The sequence below is a fragment of the Myotis nattereri genome (genome assembly GCF_964212035.1).
Source record: "Myotis nattereri genome assembly, chromosome: 13".
Classification (NCBI taxonomy): domain Eukaryota; kingdom Metazoa; phylum Chordata; class Mammalia; order Chiroptera; family Vespertilionidae; genus Myotis; species Myotis nattereri.
Window position 1 is genome coordinate 59,449,736 of NC_138088.1, and position 17,652 is coordinate 59,467,387.

The following is a 17,652-nucleotide window of genomic DNA, read 5'->3' on the forward strand; positions in this document are numbered from 1 at the left end:
GTCAGGCTGGCCACTCCCCATGGCCCCCTCGGACACGAAGCTAAGCCAGGGGCTTTCTCGCGTGTAATGGTCACACGGAATGTTACATCCCTGGCTGAAAAGATAAGAACCTGCCCTAGGGGGTTGGCTCAGGGGTGGGAGCATCAGCCCTTGGACTGATGGGTCCCAGGTTGGATTCTGGTCAAGCGCACGTACCTCTGTTGCAGGCTCGATCCCGGTCCTCGGCCTGGGCACGTGCAGGAGGCAACCAATCGATGTGTCTCTCTCACATCGATGTTTCTCTCTCTCTCTCTCTCTCTCCTCTCTCTCTTTCACTCTTTCTCTCTTTCTCTCCCCCCCACCCCCCTTCCACTCTCTCTAAAATCAATGGGGAATTATCTTCAGGAGAGGATTAATGGGAAAAAGAGGGTAAGAACCTTCTCTAAGGACGCGGTGTTCTTGGCGAGATGAAGAGGCACTCAGCTTAGAGCTGGAGGAGCCTGGCGGAGGCCTCAAGCAGCTGACAGGCACCTTTCTCCTCTGTGCACCGGGCGAGGGGAGGGGAACGTGAATGAGCAACCACCTTTCTTGTTCACCGAGCGCTTCCTCCCGAGTGGGAAGCCCACGTGGCCGCCTTTAGCCTCCCTTTTTAAATGTTTCTGTTTTTTATTTTTCACTTTTCAGTGTTCAAGCTCAAAGTAGGCCTAACAGCATGACAGCCCTTTCCAGTTCCTAAATCACTTCGACCAAAGCTTTTAATCCAGTGGTTCTCCACCTTCCTAACGCCGCGACCCTTTAATACAGCTCCTCATGTTGTGGTGGCCCCCAATTTCATTGTGGCAAACTGAACATCATTAAAGCATAGTGATTCATCACAAACACAATATGTAATTATATATGCGTTTTCCGATGGTCTTAGGCAACCCCTGTGAAAGGGTCGTTCGACCCCCAAAGGGGTCGCAACCCACAGGTTGAGAACCACTGTTTTAGTCCAACCTGCTCACCTGGGTTCTGTACCCCCTGACCCAGTGCTCAGCCCTGGAAATCTTGTCTACACCTTTGCTTCATGTCGGCTCACGCACCCCTGGCCACACACCCCTGCCCCACACAGCCCATGACCCACACACCCCTGCCCCACACACCCCATGGCTCACACACCCTGTGGCCCACACGCCCCATGGCCACACACCCCTGGCCCATCCTCTGTGTCGCCACCTCAGTGCTTCAGAACCACTCGCCCCGCTCACAGCGGGAACCAGCTCTGCCCTCACGCCCAGCAGTGGTCTCCCCCGTTTTCAGAAGCTGCACGTGTCTTGTCCCAGGTGGTTGTGATGAATCCGTGTCCGGTAGGACCGGCAGCGCGGGAATGGCGATGAGGGCGTCTGCGGAGCAGCTCTCAGCGCTTCTCTCCTCTTCCTTCTTTGCAGCCGTGGTGCTCATGGACTCCGCTGATTCTCTGCTGGGCCCTAAAATCACAAATGCATCATCGGGTGAAGAGCTCGTCTCTTCCGAGAGCCCGCTGCTGCAGGAGGAGGGGGGGTCTGGGCCAAGCTTTCTGCTGGAAGCTTCCTGCACGGGCCTGGGCTCCTGTCACCCAGGGCAGCCTGACAGCTCACCCACTCTCCCAGCAGCGGGCGGGCCGGCCGGCCGGGGCGCCCTGTCTAAAGGCCTGGGTGCCAGGCCTGCAGATGGCTCCAGACCGCAGTTCTCTCTCACGTTATCAGCCCCTTTGAAGTCCAGGCCATTCTCCTTGGCTGCGTTTCCGTGTGAGCTGCTGCTTATGTTACTGAGTGATTTGGGTGGGGGACATCTTACAGGCTCTCAGGACCCAGGCTCAGGGTGGCTGGCTGAGCTTAGCATGGGGGACCCTGGGATGTGGTGACGGCGTCGTTGGTAGAGCCATTTAGACAGTCGTGAACAGCGACGTCGCCGTGCGTGTGGTGGCACCGATCAGGGAGGCCGCTGACGGGCTCCTTAAAAAGCACAGACAAGTTTCCAAACATTTCAGGGTTGTCACTCCGTGAGCTAGAAACCCGCCCTGCCTGACAGCTCCGCTGTGGCTGCGTAGCCGTTATCGCACTGTGTGCGTTACGTCCTCCGGGTGTTTATAACGTCCGTGAGCAGATGTGAAGCCCAGTGACTTGGGATGTGTGTGCAGCCGGAGCGCGTGGAGGGCGCCGCCCTGGCGTGTAATTCGTCGTCTCACACGGGGCCCAGGTCAGATTCCCAGGGGAGCCCCGCATCCTCTGGATTCCCCACAGCACCTCCTGCACCCATTAACGACACTGATTACAAGTTCACTCACAGAAGACGGTTTTTAGGAGTGAACCGTTGTGCTATTAAAACAGTGTGCGACTGGCTTCATTGTAGCCACTCGTACGTAAATCCTTTAGCACAATCACGTTTTAGGTAAAATTAAAGGGCACAGATAAATTACCACTAACGACGCCAGGAACTCTCCCTTCTTCCGGTAATTCCGTTTCTTCCTGAAATGTCTGAGCTCCGCGTTATTGGCATGTTTGCAGGACCAGGACGCCCTGGGGCACCAGGGGAACGTGCCAGCCCTTTGGGTGAGGGCTGAGCACAGGCGGCAACCTCTTGTTTCTTGTGGTTAGAAGAAACCAGGTCCTGGTGAAGCCCAGCACAGCCCAGGAGCCCGGCTCCTCTCTCCCTTGTCTCTCAGGGAGGGCAGCACACCTAACATTTGATCTTTCTCTTTCAACGCCTTGCCAGTCGCCCGGCTGGCGTGGCTCAGTGGTTGAGCCTCGACCTATGAACTAGGTCACAGTTCAGTTCCCAGTCCAGGCACAGGCCCGGGTTGTGGGCCTGATCCCCAATAGAGGGCATGCAGGAGGCAGCCGATCAGTGATTCTCTTTCATCATTGATGTCTCTCTCTCTCTCTCTCTCTCTCTCTCTCTCTCTCTCTCTCCCCCTCCCTCCCCCCCTTTCCTCTGTGAAATAAAAATATATTTTTTAAAAACTACAAAAGCAGCCGAACCGGTTTGGCTCAGTGGATAAAGCGTCGGCCTGCAGACTCAAGGGTCCCAGGTTCGATTCCGGTCAAGGGCATGTACCTTGGTTGCAGGCACATCCCCAGTAGGGGGGCGTGCAGGAGGCAGCTGATCGATGTCTCTCATCGATGTTTCTGGCTCTCTATCCCTCTCCCTTCTTCTCTGTAAAAAATCAGTAAAATATTTTTTAAAAAAATACAAAAGCAAAAAATTCTTTCCAATCAGCGGGCACAGCCCACGACCCTCTTGGGCCCCTCGGTCACTCTCGGGTGCGTTTCTGCCCCGAGGGTTGCTGACCAGGCCGAGCAGGAGTCACCACCCCGTCTGGCTGCCTCACAAGGAACTGTGTTTCGATCGGTCCGACTTCACTTCCTGCCGGTGTGTTCCGGGTTGAACCAGGTTGACCGGGTCAGTCTTGGAAGAGTAGTGTTTGAATGCATCTATGTATGTTTCTATGTTTTATATGTTTTATTGATCTCAGAGAGGAAGGGAGAGGGAGAGAGAGAGAAACATCCATGATGAGAGAGAAGCATGGACCGGCTGCCTCCTGCACGCCCCACACTGGGGATCGAGCCTGCAACCTGGACCTGTGCCCTGACCAGGAGTCGAACCCTGACCTCCTGGTTCATAGGTGGACGCTCAAGCGCTGAGCCACGCGGCCAGGGTCATGCATGCTTTTTAATACGTCAGTTGGAAGTGTTTCGTGATCCCGATACACTTTGGGGCAGGAAGCCCTGTAATAACCGGAGGCCCCTCTTCCCACGGAGCCCCAGCTGCAGCTGACAGATGACCTCCCGCCACCTCCCTGTCCAGGCTCCTTACCCCTCATGAAGGGACCCCCCCCCCCCCCCAACCACTCAGCCCTAAACACTCCCCGGAGCTTCGCTTCTCACAGGCGACACTAACCCTCGGTCGGGCTGCCGGGCTCTCCCTTCCCTCCTGCAGCCGCGTCAGGCGCACTGGCCGTCCACAGGGGTCGCTGCCCCGGCCCCCACCTGTCCAACGGCCCTTCCCTCTGCAGGAATGCACCAGCCGCTGCTGCAACGCCTCCACCTGCACCCTGACGCCAGGCGCCGTCTGCGCGCACGGGCTCTGCTGCGAACACTGCCAGGTGAGTCCTGGCCGCCCAGGTGCGGCGGCTCCACAGCATGCGCAGGTGGTTGCCTCGTGTTGTGCCGAGTCATCTGTGACACTTTATTTCTTTTGTTTTGTTTTGCTTTGCTTTAAATTGATTTCAGAGAGGAAGGGAGAGGGAGAGAGATAGGAACATCCATGATGAGAGAGAATCATGGATTGGCTGCCTCCTGCACGCCCCCTACAGGGGATCGAGCCCACAACCCGGGCATGTGCCCTTGACCAGGAATTGAACCGTGACCTCCTGATTCCTAGGTTGGCGCTCAACCACTGAGCCACGCTGGCTGGGCTAGAATTTCATTTTTTAATGAAGCGGTTGATCTCAGCATCCTGTTTGCGGGAACCTCCTGATTCGGAAGTGCGTTAAAATTTACGTTCTGCTTACAGCGCCCTCCACCCCCTTCCTACACGGGGTTAACTAACAGGCCCCGAGAGCAGTGGCCCCCACACATGGCAGCTGGGGGCGGAAGGCACTCGGAAGGGGGTGAGGCGGGGAGGTCCCTGGCCTTGCGGCCTCAGACAAGCCACCGGGGCCTTAATGTCTCAGCCACGGGACAGGAGGCGTGGCCGAGGGCTCCTCTGTCCCACCCCACCTGCCTTGTCCCTTGGCACCTCGCCCCCTAAAGCCGCGCAGACAGGCTCCCAGCCACGATTGGATGACAGGAAGCAGCCATGGCGATGGTGCCCGTGGAATTATTTTTGTCAGCTTGCCAGCAGATGCTAGCGCTGCAGGTGGAGAGCCCATCTGAAAGGATTGGCGACCGCAGAGCTCTTTCCTAAGAATCAACGACACCCCTAATGTTGCCTGATGCTAACAAGGCTGCTCCTGACCCCCTGAAAGGGGCGAGGCGCCTGTCCCAGAGCAGGACTGTTACTCAGGGACTCCCTCTGCCGTGAGGGACTGGCTTTGACATCCTCAGGTGACACGGAGAATGGCCTCTCAGTCCATGTGGGAGCCTGCAGGCACCCGCGCCCCTCCCCGCCCCCCCAGACCCCGTGCCGTAACCGCCCTCTCCTTGCAGCTGAAGCCTGCGGGCACGGCCTGCAGGGGTGCCAGCAACGCCTGCGACCTCCCGGAGTTCTGCTCGGGGGCCAGCCCGCACTGCCCGGCCAACGTGTACCTCCACGACGGGCACCCGTGCCAGGGTGTGGACGGCTACTGCTACAACGGCATCTGCCAGACCCACGAGCAGCAGTGCGTCACGCTCTGGGGACCAGGTATGTGACGTCTCCGGCCTCGGGGGTGCGGGGGGGGGGTGGAGGGGACCACTGTTCGCGGGAGAAGTTGGCTCCCTGGTGGGCTGGGACCGCCAGGCACTGGGCACAACCCGGAGCCATCCAACCAGAGATGTGTGAGCATTTACTGTGTGCCATGGGTGACAGGGACAGATCACCCTGACCCTCCCTCAGACAGCCCACCAGGTGTGGGACGGACAGATGCACAGACAGAACTTCCCACCAGCACTCTGGCTGCGTAAGCGCTTCTCAGAGCTCAAACGGGGACCCGCGAGGGGCTGAGGTGCAGCGACGTCCCTGCAGCTGGGGGCCGAGAGCCGCCTCGGGGCCCCGGCAGACCTGGTGCCGAGCGTCCCAGCGGGAAGGCGGGCCGCGGGCAGCAGCATCCAGGCGGGAAGCACACGGAAGGGCGGACACTGGCAGCAGAGTTTGGGGGGAGAATGTGGACACTGGAGTTTGGGGCCCTGAGGGCCGTTGGTCCTGCGGCTGAGTGAGGGGCTGGGGTGGCCCCGGAGGAGGAGGCTGCTCAGGCCGAGGCTGTGTCACCGCTGGTGTGCGGGTGCCTCCAGCCGGTGCGCGGTGTGGTTCGTCCCTTCTCACCCCCAGTGACCCCTGGGGTAGGGACACTGGCATTCGTTCCCCGAGGTCACAGAGCTGGGACCTGAACGCAGACCACTGTGACCAAAGCCCCCGCGTAGCCCCCGGGCAGTGCAGTCCCCAAGGAGCCGGGTCCTGACTCATGTCCCATGAGGTTCCAAGGCTGAAGGGACTCTCAGGGTGAAGGGGAGAGCCAGTCCCCTGTGTGGCTCCTGTGGGGGCCCATCCGCAGGGGCTGGAGGTCCGGGGCTCGCAGGGCCGCCCAGGTCCCGTGGGCTCACCGCCCGGGCCCTGCTGCCCACCCAGTGCCCGTGCAGGGGGTTCGCCTGGAGGGCAGGCCCTGCCCCTCTCGTCCTTCCCTCCCTCCCCTGCTGGCTGCAGGGGTGACCTCAGCCCTGGCCAGAGGCCCGGCCCGGGCTCTGGGGGAGAGAAACCCGATGGCCCTTGCAGATGTGGGGTGAGGACTTGCCGTTAGGAGGTGGAGGGAAGTGCCCTGCGGCAGAAAATGCTGACTAACGTCGGACGTTGGTGGGAGGGGACGGGAAAGCAGTGACCCCAGCAGGGAGAACAGGACAGAGGGGCCCTGGCTGGGTCCTGGCACGGAGCCCCCTCCCAGCCCAGCCTGCCCTCTGCACTGGGCACTTCCTGGGGAGGAGGCAGGCTGTGTGGGTGCAGCATCACGGGGCTGACACGGCCCCTCCTCTCACACTCAGCTCCTCCAATGAGCCTTGGGCGTCGCGGGGGCGCTGGGGCAGGAGGGGCTGGCCACCGTGGCTGGGGCTGTGTGCTTCATCTGCAGACCGGCCAGCTCCCCGCTTCTGCCCCCTCTCAGCCCCCTGCCTGCTGGGCGGGGAGGACCCCCAGGCAGGGCCAAGGCCTGGGGTCTCAAGTTCAGTGAATTCCTTTTTATCCTGATATAATAAAAGGCGAATATGCAAATTATCCCCTGGACCAGGAGTTGGACTGGGAGTTCCACCAGGAGTTCAACCAGGGGCGGGGCCTGCTGGCCAACCACCCACAGCCCCTCCCCCGGCTGGCCCCACCCCTGATCAGCCCCCAGCAATTGGGGCAGGCGGCCTGACCACACCCGTGCACTAATTCGTGCACCGGGCCTCTAGTGTGTGTGTGTGTGTGTGTATATATATATATATATATATAATATATATATATTAAATGTATAATATATAATTATACATTTAATGTATTAAATATATAAATAATAAATGTATGTATATATATATATACATACATTTATTATTATTATTATTATCATCATCATCATCATTGATTTCAGAGAAGAAGGGAGAAGGAGAGAGAAAGAGAAACATCAATGATGAGAGAGATCATTGATCGGGTGCCTCCTGCATGCCCCACACTGGGCTTGTGCCCTGACCAGGAATTGAACTGTGACCTCCTGGTTCATAGGTTGATGCTCAACCCCTGAGCCACGCTGGCCGGGCCCAAGCTCAGTGAATTGTTTGCGACGCCAAGCATAAGGTAGGCACTCACTGCATACACGCCAGGTGGTTGTAGGGCTCCGAATGGACTGGTGACGTCAGGCGCCTTGTAGCCAAGTGAGGTCACCTCGGGACAGTGGCTGCTGCTGCCGGCCAAGTCTTCGTGGCGTACAGCGTCCCTCGTGGCCGGCCCTCCCGGCCCTTCTGCGGCCGCGACTCTCCGGTTCTTGAGTTACAGGGTGTGTCAGCGCTCCTTCCAGGGAGCGTCCACGGCCAGAGCACAGACCCTGGCAGCTTCCCAGGGGGCGGAGCTCTCGGTGCCTGCGGGATTGGGGTGTCTGGCCCCGGGGCCAGGGTGAGGGCCAATGGTGCCCGCAGCGTGCTCTGAGCCACGGCCCTATGTGACTCAGCTGGCCGCAGGACTTGATTCATGGTGACCAAGCCTGGTGGCTTGTATCTCATCGCTTCAGCTCCTCTCAGGCTGCCTGACCGGAGAGAGAGGGAGCCAGACAGGCGGACACACCAGCCCTCTGACTCACAGACTGGGCTTCCCAAAGCCAGCGCCACAAGAAGTCACCTGCGTTGAACTTTCCATGTCCTTGTGGCCCGGGGTGAGGCCAGGGGCTGGACTGCCTGGGGCCTGCCCCACCCGCCTGGGCTCCTGGCTGCTCGCCTGCCCCGCCCTGCAGCCAGGAGGCCTCTGCTGGGCGGTGGGTGGGCGGGTGGGTGTGCCTAGGGTGTCCCCGCACACAGACCAAACATCCCAGCAACGGGGGTGCTCAGTATCTGAAAGTCCTCAGGGTCCCCTTTGCGTGTGAAGTTCCGAGAATTAGGACGGGGCCGCGTGGGGGTCTGTTTTCTGCCGCCACCTGCTGGCGGGTGACCTGCGGCGGATTTCTCCGCCTTGTTGTGCCTCGTCTGTGAAATGGGGCGCTCTCTGCCTGCCCCTGGCATGTTGGCCCCTAACGCGGCATCTGCCTAGATCATACGTCACACGTGCTCACGTTCTCACGTGCTGGGTGCACGCCACGGTGTCTGTGCATCAGACTGTACGTCAGGTGTGACTGTGTTTGCAGGGAGCTCACCGGCGAGTGAGCAAGACCCTGAGCGCTGGGCTGCAGGAGGCTGTGATACAGGAAGGAGGGGGGGGGGGGGGGGCGGGCAGGTGCAGCCGACCAGGACGGCGTCAGAGACGAGGTAGCCCCGAGTCGTCATCGGCCAGGGCGAATGGGAGGCTGTTTCCTGCCACGGAGCCGTGGGCCCCGCAGGGAAGGGCAGGCAGCTCTGCCTGGAGCGTGGACTATGTCCTGGGGAGCAGAGGCCCGTGTCTGGCACCCCGTCTCTCATGCATTAGCTGCCCCTGCCGCCCTGCTCACGTCAGATGCTGACTCAGCCCGATGCAGCGAGGGACATACTTCCCCCAGTCCCTGTGGCTCTGGGGGACGAGGCCTTCCTCGCAGGCCAGGCCCGCCCCCAGGGGACCCGGCCGAGGTCCTGGCTCGCCCAGCCCTGCGGCTCCATCCAGGATGTCCTTACTGTCCGGCCCCGGCTGCCCCGACGCCGCCCCGAGGAAGCCGGTCCCCACTCACCACTCCCTTTGGAAATGGGCTTGTCCGAATCCGTGGTATTTCACGAAAATAGCCCTGCTTCCAAGTCTAACGACAAAATGATAAAAAATTCAAAACAGATGCCTGCCCTCCTGAAGGCAGCCCATGCCTCTCAGAATAGATATAATTCTGTTGTTGTTGACGATGTCGTTGGGCAGGAGCTGAGAACCTGTTTTCTCGCTGCTTTTTCTCCCACAAACCCCGTGTCTCGGGCTTTATCGCGACGTCACACACGTGGTGTCCCCAGCAGCTGGGAGTGTGCCCTGGGCTGAGCTGTCCTTGTCCAGCTCCACTTCGCAGCCACAGAGACGTCCTGTCGGTGCGACATGACCTGTGTCCGTCCGGAAAAACAGCCGGATGGTGTCTTCCGGCAGAAAATGTACTTCTGCCAGTGGTTTATCTGTGCCACCAGCGCGAAAACAGCACTTGGAAATGCTTTTTAAAAAACTATATTTTTATTGATTTCAGAGAGGAAAAGAGGGGGAGAGTGAGAGAGAATCATCGATCAGGTGCCTCCTGCACGCCCCACACTGGGGATCGAGCCGGCGACCCGGGCAAGTGCCCTGACCGGGAACCGAACCCTGACTTCCTGGTTCATAGGTCGAGGCTCACCCACTGAGCCCCGCCGGCCGGGTGGCACTTGGAAAACACATCACGGATAACATCATGGCTACAGCCACAGACGATGGGCAGCAGACAAGGCCCCGAGTGCGTGCGCTTCATCTCCTGTGTCCCCCCCAGAGCCCGGGGTCCCCGGCCTAACGCAGCGTGCGCTGCCGGGCGATGGTGCGGCTGGTGAGCGGTGTGTCCGCGAGGCCAGCCTCAGTGAGTCTGTGACCACGGTCCTGCGGGCAGGACTTCTCCTCGTCCTCTCACCTGCAGCGGCCCAGATGGGAGACGAGACGGTTTTCCAAGAGCCTCATTGTTGGGAAGTCGGGAAAGTCTCCCTTTCGTCCCGTGTGTGAGGAGGAAATGATCCAAGTGCGACCCTGCCTCTTTCCAGGGGTTGTATCGGGTTTGGGGGGACGCCTGCCTTAAAGAGGAGTGTGGGGAGGCCTCTGCGTGGTTTAGAAATAGAGACGGGAGCGGAGCGAGAGGCCTGGCCGCGCCCAGTGCTGGTCTGAGCGGCGGCCGGTCGGCTTGGGTTCGATGTGACTGTTTGCTTCTTTGTTTCCATGAGCGGCTGATGGCTCTGCTCACAGCTGGAGGGATCGGGCGCCATGGAAGGGCAGCTGGAGGGATCGGGCGCCGTGGAAGGGCAGCTGGAGGGATCGGGCGCCGTGGAAGGGCAGCTGGAGGGATCGGGCGCCGTGGAAGGGCAGCTGGAGGGATCGGGCGCCGTGGAAGGGCAGCTGGAGGGATCGGGCGCCGTGGAAGGGCAGCTGGAGGGATCGGGCGCCGTGGAAGGGCAGCTGGAGGGATCGGGCGCCGTGGAAGGAGGACGAACGGACGTTTTCAGTAATAAGAGCGCCCACCTGTTCCCTGGGAGGGGAGCCTTGCCCCTCGGGGGTTGCTGTTAAGCCCGAGGGATCGGGGAGGAGACAGACAAGGGCGGAGCTGGGGGCTGGGGGCTGGGGGCTGGGAGCTGGCACCGCAGCCGGAAGGGAGGTGAGGGAAGCACCGCCCAGGACACCAGGTGGAGGGGGGCCCGGTCGCACGCAGCGCACAGTGTGAGGAAGAATGTGGGATGCTTCCTGAATTTCTCACGCAGCCACACAGCTGTCACCCGGCCTAGGATGTGAGAGCCCTCCGGCTTGGGCATCGCTCACCCAAGCATATGCCCTCCGGGTCCCTGGCCGGACGGTGTGCTGAAATCGGCCATTCCCGAGCCCTGGGGCTCCTGCAGGGTGCCTCTCTGCTGGGCACCGTCAGGCTGTGCACGGCCTCTGAGAGGCATGAATCTGCCCTGCGAACTGGGGGTGAGGGGTGCTGGGGGGGGTGCCTGTACGGGGCTGAAACGCGTGTGAGATGTCGGCTTCCCCACACAAGCCGTCGCCACCCCGTGGAACCTGCTGGAGCTGTGGGGTGATGCCGGGGAGCACCAGCCCCCCACTTCTTGCCGGCAGCCACCTCCTTCCTGTGCGCCCTGGGTCTGGCCCCACGGCCAGGCCTTGTTCCCTGAGCGGGAAACGTGTGCCTGGCCAGGAGCAGGCGAGGTGCCAGCAGCCGTCAGGGGTTGGCCGGGACCGCGGGACGAGTCCTCCGGACGGAGCACTTCTCCCCGGACCCGAACGCCCAGAGCGGTTCCGGGGAAAATGCGGAGCCGCGTGCGGCCTGACGGCTGCTCTGCTTCCCTTGCAGGCGCGAAGCCCGCCCCTGGGATCTGCTTTGAGAGAGTCAACTCGGCAGGCGACCCCTATGGCAACTGCGGCAAAGACGCCAAGAGCTCCTTCGCCAAGTGCGAGACGAGGTGCGGACCCCGCCCCCACCCCCCCACCCCCCCCACCCCCCCACCCCCCCACCCCTCCCCTGCAGCGTGTGACCACGGGCCCGGCCTCGGCCCCTTCCAACCCCCCGGGGCCTGTCTGCTCTGCCCTTCCTTCCAGGGACGCCAAGTGCGGGAAGATCCAGTGCCAAGGGGGTGCCAGCCGGCCGGTCATCGGCACCAACGCCGTCTCCATAGAAACAAACATCCCCCTGCAGGAAGGGGGCCGGGTCCTGTGCCGCGGGACCCATGTGTACCTGGGCGACGACATGCCGGACCCGGGGCTGGTGCTGGCCGGCACCAAGTGTGCGGACGGAAAAGTAAGAGCCCAGAGTGTGATGCCAGCGTCGCCGTGAGTCTGGACGGGGCCCTGGGACATGTCATATCCAAGGACCGGGCACAGGGTGTGTGTTTCCCAAAGCCCCGCCCTCTCGGGCCTTGGCCTGCGGAACCCAGGTCTTTGCACCTGGAAGAGGAAGGCAGTAAATCCTAGGTCCCGGCCGGCCACCGAGAGGCAGCTTGTGTTCTGGGCCCTTCGGTGTCACCAAGTCATTCTACACCTGGGATTTAGGAGACATTGAGGCAGAAAGAGGGTTCTTTGGAGACCAGGGAGAAAGGTAGACTGAGATATTTTAGGACTGAGAAATAAAGTCCAAAATTTAAATTATAAAAAAAGAAAGAAATTGGGACATTCACCTTCCGCCTCATTGATTTTTCTCCTGAGACAGACCTCCTCACATAAATGATAGCAGGTGAATGAAATGTCCTAGGAACGAAGACAAGTCAACCCCTCGTGCTGTTTTAGGGCCCATTTTCAAAGTGATTGTGAAACCGCTCCCACGGAAGTCACGGAATAGACAGGACTCCAAGGGCAGAAACTCCCTCCATCACCCTCCCTCCCGCCCCCTGAACCAGAGCGTCCCCCGGGGCCAGCACCCACGGGACCCCTGGCGTACACACCGACGTCCCCTTCGCCGCGGTTAGCTCACGCACACCCAGGCCGCGACGCCAGGACGACACCTGAGCACTGGCTGCGGGGACTGGGTTTGCCAATGAGCATTTCCTCCTCTGCGAGCACGGGCGCCACCCTGCGCAGCCTGGCGCGTGGGTTCGGAGGAGAGCAGACCAGCGTGGAGATTCTGCCGGGGCCTGGTGTGTTGACTGCAACTCAGTTTCCTTTATCAGCCGCAATGGGACAGTCCCCTGGGCCAAGGTTACCGCCAGCCTCCGAGCTGTGCGAATCGGGCCTTACGAGCAGCTGGGATCAGACGGTGGGCTTCCCGTAGGAAGGTCCCACGTGGTTAAAAAGTGCCCCCGGGGTCCAAGAGTTAGACCAGTGATGGCGAACCTATGACACGCGTGTCAGAGGTGACACGCGAACTCATTTTTTTGGTTGATTTTTCTTTGTTAAGTGGCATTTAAATATCTAAAATAAATACCAAAAATATAAGTCTTTGTTTTACTATGGTTGCAAATATCAAAAAATTTCTATATGTGACATGGCACCAGAGTTAAGTTAGGGTTTTTCCAAATGCTGACACGCCGAGCTCAGAAGGTTCGCCGTCACTGGGCTAGACTGTCCTCCCTTTGACTCCGCTGTATTGTAGCAGCTCATGGGCGCTCGGGGCCTCCTGATCCCTTGAGTCTGGAGTATGTTCTGCGTCTCTGAAATGAAACGAAACTCGAAACTCTTTGAATCAGCCCCGTGTCACTCGGCGAAGGCTGCCCTGCGGAGGCCCCGTAAGCAGGAGGGACCAGCCACCTGGCTCCCCCCGCTGGGCACGTCTGGCGTGGTTTCTGCCGTCGGCGATAGCGCGGTCAGTCAGTACGTTGGGAAAGCGCCCATATTTCGCTATCTCCCTTAAAAGATCCGGGACCCTGTATTCGTGTCTCAGAGTCTACACAGGCCCCGGGGCAGGAACTCGTCCGTTTCTCCCGCTCTCGTGTCTTTTAATGGAGAAGAAATAAACGCCGCGATACGTAGGTGTGATGGCAAGCGCTAAACAAAACCACGAGGGAATCAGCGTCCTTCCAGGACTGACCGAAAACACGTAAAATGCCATCCACGTGTGAAGGGACGCAACAGTGTCCCATGGACCTGAGTCCCGGCCTGTGCTGAGCGTGGGGGCGGCATCAGGACCCGAGTCTGTGTCACAGGAGACACGCACCCATATTCACGGCGGGACCATCGTCCCCAAACGTCCCCTGCTTTCCAGTTGTGAACCCACAGACAGGAAGCGTGTGAACCCACAGACAGGAAGCGTGTGAACCCACAGACAGGAAGCGTGTGAACACACAGACAGGGAGCATGTGAACCCACAGATAGGAAGCGTGTGAACACACAGACAGGAAGCGTGTGAACCCACAGACAGGAAGCGTGTGAACCCACAGACAGGAAGCGTGTGAACCCACAGACAGGAAGCGTGTGAACCCAGAGACAGGAAGCGTGTGAACACACAGACAGGGAGCATGTGAACCCACAGATAGGAAGCGTGTGAACCCACAGACAGGAAGCGTGTGCCGGCAGAAGGACTGAGACGCCTGCTCTGTTTCCTCCTCAGATTTGCCTCAATCGTCGGTGTCAAAACATCAGCGTGTTTGGTGTGCACGAGTGTGCGAGGCAGTGCCACGGCCGAGGGGTGAGTACAGGGTGCCCCTCCCAGCCCGCCATCCACGCTGAGCGCCAGCTCATTCATTTGTAAAGGTGTTGGCAATAGTAACTTTTTATAAAATATATTTTTATTGATTTCAGAGAAGAAGGGAGAAAGAGAGAGAGAGAAACATCAGTGATGAGAGAGACTCATTGGTCAGCTGCCTCCTGCACGCCCCACACTGGGGACCGAGCCCGCAACCTGGGCCTGTGCCCTGACCGGGAATGGAACCGTGACCTCCTGGTTCGTAGGCCAATGCCTAACCACTGAGCAACACCAGCCGGGCTACAGGCCATAACTTCTTAAAAACATAGCAGTGTCTTCTCAATGCGTTCTTCTAAAGACATTCATTTTCTGTGACCTTTTTGTACAAACGGGATTCTTATTTAACAAAAAATCCAATGGAGACGCCATTCACTTTCAAATGAACATTCTGTGATTTTTTTTTTTTTTTACAAAAAGGACTTTGTCATCTTACAGTGGTCATAACCCTAACCTTCCTTCCTGAAGAGTTTTCCAACAACATGTCAAACAGAGCCGTTCCTTTAACCACCGCGACTTGGCATGTGTGTCTGAGCTGAGACTCCTCCGAAAGGGATTCAGACACAGGGTACAGAACCCGCCCCGTGTCCTCGAGGTCCCACGCAGTGGGTTTCGACGGAGCAGCCTGTTGTCTTAGTCCAGAGAGTCTCTGGGGGAGAAGGGGACGCTAATTGTTTAAAACGTGGTTTATTTTCCTGAGGGATTCATCGTTTCCAGTGGAACCATACTCATCTTGACGTGCAGGGCTCGTTTGTCTTTCTGAAACCTTTTCTGCAGAAATCATGCTCCAAATCCTATTTTTAAAACCTGCAGACACTCGCCAGCGATTCTAACAAGAGTGATGGGGTTGTGCTGTGACCTCAGAGGAGGGCAGGGCCACCTCCCTGGGGGTGCAGCTGTCGGTGGGAAGTGCCCGGGTCGCGGGCTCCATCCCCAACAGGGAACATGCAGGAGGCAGCCGACCGATGTTTCTCTCTCTCCCTCTCCCTTCCTCTCTCTGAAACCCATAAAAACATGTTTTAATAGAAAAAGAAGAGGCCTGGGAGCCTGAGGAGCCGTGGGAGGCAGAAGGGGAACCCTGACTGCCCCCATCGTCCTCCGACGGCTGCTGACAGGCGGGCCATGGCCACGTGCAGCCTGGGGCCCCGCCGCCCGTGTGGTGCTGGGCCGTGGGCTTGTCCTCACGGTGACACTCACTGAGTCTGGCTCTATGGGGGCTGAGGGGGCTCTGACCTCAGGGCCTTTGCTTGGCCACAGCGCCCAGTGAGGGCTCAGAGACCAACCTCTGCCCCAGGGGACGGTGCACCCTAACTCTGCTCCTCTTCCCCCCCTCCCCCGCCCCACGACTGCCCCCACAGGTGTGCAACAACAGGAAGAACTGCCACTGCGAGGCCCACTGGGCGCCCCCCTTCTGCGACAAGGTCGGCTTCGGAGGAAGCACAGACAGCGGCCCCGTCCGGCAAGCAGGTGGGTGGGGACGGCGCACCCAGGGGAGAGGGGCAAGGGGAGCCGGGGCGGAGGGGTCTTTCCCAGGAAGGCGGGCTCGCCAGCCGTCGGCGTGGCTGCAGGTGCAGACCCCCGGGAGCAGGAACCCCAGTGGGGAATCCGCGTGGGCCTGACACAGCCCGAGGCCTCTCTCTGTTCCCAAATTCCCTCACCGGTCTTTCCGGGGACCCCTCGCGCTGCTCTGGCCAGGGGCTGAGTTTGCCAGTTTGTAGCCTGCGATGCTTTTTTAGCTGAGGTCACGCTACAGGGGACGACCAGGTGGGTCTGCACCTCAGACCCCATCGAAGGACTCTGTGCAGGCCGGCCCCGGGCTCCGGGCCGGGACAGGGCGTGTAATGGCCTCTGAGACTCTACTACAGTGGTTCTCAACCTTGGCTGCACATCAGAAGCACCTGAGAATCTTTCTAAAATCCTGATTTCTGGGCCTCACCCTCCGGAAATTTTGTTTCTTTGTTACTAATGCTGTGGCCCCACCCCATAACAAAGAACAGAATTGGGGACAGCCGAGCTGTCCCTGGCGTGTGGCTTGAGCAGCCAGTGCACGGGGACAGGCAGCCCGGGGTGCGCCCTGTGCAGCGTGGGGGCCCCGGCGAAGATGGGTCGTCTAAGGCTCAGGGGAGGGTTTGGGGGATGAAAACGATGCTTCAGGCTCCGGCTGCTCCCTTTGAAATCGGCTTCACGAGGAGACAGCGGAACTGGCCCAGAGCCCGGCGGCGGCCGCTCGCGCCTGCAGAGGAGGACGGTTTGGCCGGGAGACCAGAAGCAAAGGTTCCAGTGACACTAACAAATGAGTCGGACGCCACTGCTGATCGCTTCCTCGGCCCCAGACAGGTCTGATAGGACGTGTCGGCCGAGACGAAGTCCAGAGGCAGCGAGGGGGCGAGAGGGCGAGGGGTTCCCCCCGTGGTAGGAGCCCTGCTCTGGCCTGCAGCCAGTGAGCTCCCAGCGGAGGCAGGGCGGCAGCCTGGGTGCAAGTCACCTCCACCAGCAGCAGCCAGAAAGGGCGGCCGTGCACCTACTGTATGCAGCCCACCTCACACCTACTGTGTGCTGCCCACCTCACACCTCCTGTGTGCTGCCCACCTCACACCTACTGTGTGCAGCCCACCTCACACTTCCTGTGTGCTGCCCACCTCACACCTACTGTATGCAGCCCACTTCACACCTACTGTGTGCTGCCCACCTCACACCTACTGTGTGCAGCCCACCTCACACTTCCTGTGTGCTGCCCACCTCACACCTACTATGTGCTGCCCACCTCACACCTACTGTGTGCAGCCCACCTCACACCTCCTGTGTGCTGCCCACCTCACACCTACTGTGTGCTGCCCACCTCACACCTACTGTGTGTAGCCCACCTCACACCTACTGTGTGCTGCCCATCTCACACCTACTGTGTGCAGCCCACCTCACACTTCCTGTGTGCTGCCCACCTCACACCTACTATGTGCTGCCCACCTCACACCTACTGTGTGCAGCCCACCTCACACCTACTGTGTGCAGCCCACCTCACACCTACTGTGTGCTGCCCACCTCACACCTACTGTGTGCAGCCCACTCCACACCTCCTGTGTGCTGCCCACCTCACACCTCCTATGTGCTGCCCACTCCACACCTCCTGTGTGCTGCCCACCTCACACCTACTGTGTGCTGCCCACCTCACACCTACTGTGTGCTGCCCACCTCACACCTACTGTGTGCTGCCCATCTCACACCTCCTGTGTGCAGCCCACCCCACACCTACTGTGTGCAGCCCACCTCACACCTACTGTGTGCAGCCCACCTCACCGTCGCTGGGAGAGCAGCCCAATGGCTGTGACAGAGACCTGTGCTCCCAGGGAACCTCGTGTAGCTGAAGTGCAGCTAAAACTGCTCCGACCCCGGCACCGGGGGTCCACCCGGCACTAAACAACATGGGTCAGATGACAGGAGAGGGGCGTTTCCATGGAGACCCTAAGCTGCATCCTCCCAGAACAAGGGTTTGCGCAGAGCTGGGTCCTACGTCC

General features: G+C 59.8%; 1 protein-coding gene across 1 annotated transcript in view; it reads left to right on the plus strand.

Annotated features, from left to right (window-relative positions):
- ADAM12 (ADAM metallopeptidase domain 12) overlaps positions 1–17,652 on the plus strand; it is a gene marked incomplete at both ends in the record, with an annotated part of 151,416 nt that overhangs the window by 123,375 nt on the left and 10,389 nt on the right. Inside the window, 6 exons of the mRNA XM_081104541.1 lie at positions 4,013–4,102; positions 5,148–5,343; positions 11,324–11,432; positions 11,569–11,767; positions 14,009–14,086; positions 15,499–15,607. Of these exons, the coding sequence (XP_080960667.1) occupies positions 4,013–4,102; positions 5,148–5,343; positions 11,324–11,432; positions 11,569–11,767; positions 14,009–14,086; positions 15,499–15,607 (781 nt within the window). The remainder of the gene's footprint in view (positions 1–4,012; positions 4,103–5,147; positions 5,344–11,323; positions 11,433–11,568; positions 11,768–14,008; positions 14,087–15,498; positions 15,608–17,652) is intronic.